At 35.0% G+C, this 4925-nt stretch overlaps 1 protein-coding gene across 1 annotated transcript; it reads right to left on the bottom strand.

Moving 5' to 3' along the window:
- Positions 1–515: 515 nt before the first annotated feature.
- LOC125589873 (tetra-peptide repeat homeobox protein 1) lies at positions 516–2254 on the bottom strand. The gene has a single exon (XM_048762496.1). It carries the CDS (start codon positions 1297–1299, stop codon positions 541–543), a length of 759 nt encoding a protein of 252 aa, XP_048618453.1. The 5' UTR covers positions 1300–2254; the 3' UTR covers positions 516–540.
- Between the last annotated feature and the right edge of the window lie 2671 nt (positions 2255–4925).

Raw genomic sequence — 4925 nt, 5'->3', positions numbered from 1 at the left:
ACTCTGGAGTTCTTTCAGGATGTGTTCCGGAAAAGGTAAGTCAACTTTGGTGACATAGGTAGCCAAATCAATTCTCTTAAGCCTTTCTATATATCACAACTCGGGATGTTACAATTCACCCCCTCTCAAAGAACGCAACGTCCTCGTTGCGCCCCCGACAGGTCTCAAGACGCCTCTCAGGTCGGAACTGAGATGGCTAACCAGCTCTGATACCACTTGTAACGCCTCGACCCGCCCACGGCTAATGGGCCACCCACGCCCGCTCTCTCGGCCCGTGGGCCCCATCCCGTCTGACGGTCGGTCCGTTAATTTTTCTAAGGCTCGAAATCATTGTTTACTGACCCTGCAATCACCACCCGACCTTTTCCCATGCTTTGGCCTCACTCGCACGCTATCGCGAATCACTTCCCGATAGGTCACCCATCCTTCCACTACTCCAGCTCAAGCACGCTTAACTCTGGAGTTCTTTCAGGATGTGTTCCGGAAAAGGTAAGTCAACTTTGGTGACATAGGTAGCCAAATCAATTCTCTTAAGCCTTTCTATATATCACAACTCGGGATGTTACAAACAACTCCTATAACGCCACCACCACTAAGACCACCACTAAGAGGAGGTTCGGTGCCACCACCTATTGGTAGAAGAGACGGAGCAACTCCTATAGCATCACCACTAAGAGTAGGTTCAGTGCCACCACCTATTGGGGGAAGAGACGGAGAAACTCCTATAGCATCAACACTAAGAGGAGGTTCGGTGACAATAGGAGAGCGAAGGGGTGCTATAATTGCACCACTAAGAGGAGGTTCAGTACCATTGATGGCTCCACCTTCTTGGATAGGAGACGGAACAACTCCTACAGTGCCACCACTAAGAGGAGATGGAGCAACTCCTATAATTCCACCATTAAGAGGAGCCTCCGTACTATTACTAGCTTCGCGTTCTGGGGCAAGGGATGGGACACCTATGTCCCCGCCACTTAAAGGAGCTTTAGTTCCATTAGTGGCTTCACCTTGTGGAGCAAGGGACGGGACAATTTCTACTGAGCCACCATCAGGGGAAGGTGCGGGACTAGTATTGTTTGGCAAAGTAGGTATTGGTGTATATATAGGTCTAGTATTGTTGCCTATAATGCCTATAATAGGGTCAGTGATGTTCCCAATAATATTGCCGATGATGTCTTCAAGTTGCAACTTTTGATCCTTGAGTTTGGTATCATTGTGCATACCTCTGGGCCGACTTGCACCAACATTATCACACAAAGCTGCAATGAAGACCACCACAGTTAACTTGGTTATATTCATCTTTGGTTTTAATTACTTTTTATCTAAAATATATGGTCAGGTTGTGTTCCCAATGTCATTGCCACAGGCCCACAAGTATATATATATATATATGACAAGTTTTTCGTATTTGTTACGAAGAACTAAGTAAATGTGATAGAGATTAGGATTTAATGGTAGTATTGGATATTCTTACGATATGTTTTTCATATTGAATTTACCAGTCAGTCAATCAGAGATTGTGAAAAGAACAAGCAAGAAAAGAAGTTATTTCTTTTGCCGGGAATTGAAACATGGATATCTTGTAATGTGCAATCTGCAAGAAATTCATAGCTTGATTTGAATTCCAAACCTGTGTGTAGAAGCCTTTAAACTTTAACAAGTATGATACGGTGCTTCTACATAAAAGAAGTTGTTTTAAACAACAACTAGATTTTGATCCGCGCTTTAGAAGCGCGGGTATTTTTTTGGTGATCGTAAACTCAAATATTAAATAAATTTATATTTATTATTAGAAATCTAAAATATTTAAAAGCTATTCTATTATTATTATTTCAGTCCGGTACAATGTTTTCATTGAGTTTTCATATCCGAATCAGACTTGTGGTCGAACCGTAAGATCTAGTAACTCATGTATAGTAGGATAGAATATAATAAAATGAATATAGTAAAAGTATTTGAAAATCAAAAAGACCGTTATTAACCCACTGAGAAAAATATAATTTGTTTTTTGTTTTATAAATTTTTGATATATTAATATATATTTGACTTGTATAAGAAATTTCTTTTAACAAATATTGTTAAGTTAATTTATAAATATATTAATTATCAATCTACCAAAATAGTGAAGCAAGTATTATTTTTTTTTCCTTTTTTAATTTTCTATCAAACTATTATCAATTTTTTTTTAAAAAAAAATCAGTCTGTGACAGATATTTTATTATTAGAAATCCATACAATTTAAATAATGTTACATTTATATGTATTTATGTATAAAATGGTCTTCATAATTTGAGATTTTGTAAAAAAAGGTCTAAAGTTAATTTGGTTAATTTTTTTTTCTGTAACTAAAGTTAATTGGATTTATAATTTTCTTTTCTGAATGGGTTGTATCAGTTAAATTATCTTTTTTAAGTTAAACGCCCAAAGCCCAATTAATAATATTTATTTTGCTGATAACAAAATGAGATTAAATAGGGATAACATATAATATATAAGGAAGACCAAAAAAATAAAAAAAAATAAAGGTCCAAACAACTTTTTAAGTAGATTTATTTAAACTCCTTCTATTTTAATAGTATTGATATTTACAAAGTTTTATATATCTCTTGAAATTTTTTATATTTTTGTAACAAAGAAAATTTATATATTTGTAACCAATGTTCTAGAAATCGCTAGGCGGTAACTAGGCGCTAAAAGACTAGCGACTAGGTGGACAATACGGGTTTAGGCGAGGCCTAGATGTTAGCAAATTCATTATTTTTGTTTCTGAACAACTCAAATTCATTGTTTTAGATGAATTTTCCAACGTACGTAACTGTCAAAATTTTAAATAAATTTCTAATATAAATGTTTAGTATCGTGTAAAGGTAACTTTCTTTTAATACCAAGATAGGGATTGCAATAAATCGTATCTAATCAAATACCTATCTATGTTTTCAACAAACTTTCATGATTTTTAGCTTGAGTAAAGAAGTTCCATGATAAAAGAAATTCCTAAATATGGATACATTCATTTTCGTAAGACCATCGGTTAAAATCCAAAGCTAAAAGTATGTTGCTAATAATCTAAGATGAAGTTGATTCGTATAGTTGGCGAAATTAGTGTCCTCTCTCTTCTCTCTAGAGCCCGTCCCTTTTACCCAATACAATTTTTTCAGAGGGAGGATGAACTTTTATTTTTATTTTTGATGTAAAATATCACTTTCGATGGAAAGATCGATTTAGTTTCGCTTTGGCAATTTTATCTCTGATAGCGTAAAACGTAACTTCTCTATACTCAACTCGCCGTTCGTAAAACAACGAGCTGTAACTCACTCGTAAGAGATCGTGATTTAAGAATAATCTCCAAACAAAATGAATCAAAGAGAATTACAGAGTTATATCCAGGTTTAAATAAAGTTTTACAATCGAATTTTCTGAATGAATGAATCTAAAAGTCTCTCCTCTCTTTTGTATTGTTCGTCGAAACTAACGAGTTACTGAGTCGACCCGCCAACGACTCGTTAGTTTTGCATACTCCACGTGTCTTCTTCTCATAGGTTTTCCCTTCCTCCGTAACAACTTCCTAACGACCACTCTCCATACGCCAGCTGTCTCATCATTTCTTTTGTAACAATCTCTTCATATAGACAATTTTAGTGTGTATGTTTCAACCAAATCAGAATCGGTTTTCACTCCTATCTTTCTCTGATTTGAATTGAACATTAATAAAGTTCTATCATAGTTCTTCTCCTTCTGATGGCCTCGTTTATTTCGTTTGAAGGAGAGATTGCCGTTCCTGTTTTGCTGGAAACGCTTAGATCTTGATTTGGATGCGGTTTCAAGCTTCGCTTCGTGTCTAGGTGAAGTATCCTTGATGATCAAGACCTGAGATGTGGATCTTTGTTGGGGATTCAAGTTCAAATTCAGAAGAGTTGTAGTTGCCATAAACGTCAATGTTCCGACAAGGTTCTAGTTTTGATTCTTCTTAAGATCTTCCTTGGACTCAATCCTAGCAATTGGAGAAGAAAATCATGAAAGCAACGGCGATTGAAGATATGAAGAACATGCAAACAGCCTCAAAGCAAACCATGACGGAGATGGATGGTTTCCGGCGAGTTTTCGGCACCGCCTTCTTCTTTCAAGGATTGAAGAGATGAAGCCACGAGTCTGCAAACATGCAATTCATCATTATCTTTAAGTTATAGGCTTCATTTGGGCCACAATATAATTTGTGCATGTTTGTAAAAATTGCCATTTTGAATAAAAGTGAATCAGTTAACAAAAAAAAGTTGATTCTTATAGTTAGAAAAGTATTCTAATATATAAGTCTTGGAAATAAGGAAAGTATTCTAATATGTCCCGGTTAGAAAAAAAATATTCTTACTAGCTCCACTCTTTTTCTAACTACCCCACCCTTTTTCTATTTTCCTTCTTACCCTTTCTTTCTTTATTATATTTTGTTCTTTCTCTTATACAGCGCCTTTGCTTATTCTTTTTTTTTCGCGTGGGCCCCAACTTATTTTTATGTACCAATCAGATTTGTTTCCAAAAGTGTAGAAAACAATTTGTTTTAATGAAGAATTATTAATATTTGTTTTCGACTAAAAAATAAACTAAAGATTAGATAAAATAAAAATTCAAGAGGGTGGTTTCTAATTCTAATAATTCATTAAGGAAATTCTCATATTGTCCCAACTCAATTGAATCCAAAACCCATTAATTTCATTTTTGTTGCATATGCATAATTGTAGAAGAGATTTTTTGTAATGATAATGTGACCCCCCCCCCCCCTTTTTTCTTGTTATTTCATTTTATTTTAAGGAATTAATTTCCAGAAACAAGAAATGAAAGAATATAAGATTTTTATTCAAGTTTTGGAAGGTTCATATAGACATTGAAGCTCACGATTCAACGACTTGGTAGCTTTTGTAGTGACAAAAATC

This window comes from Brassica napus, chromosome A3 (genome assembly GCF_020379485.1).
Source record: "Brassica napus cultivar Da-Ae chromosome A3, Da-Ae, whole genome shotgun sequence".
NCBI lineage: Eukaryota > Viridiplantae > Streptophyta > Magnoliopsida > Brassicales > Brassicaceae > Brassica > Brassica napus.
Note: the sequence above shows the minus strand (reverse complement) of the source record. Positions and strands in the feature narration are given on the sequence as shown.

What these genes read in the sequence shown, in the direction of transcription:
- LOC125589873 (XM_048762496.1), bottom strand. Translation starts at nt 1,299, where the DNA reads ATGAATATAACCAAGTTAACTGTGGTGGTCTTCATTGCAGCTTTGTGT.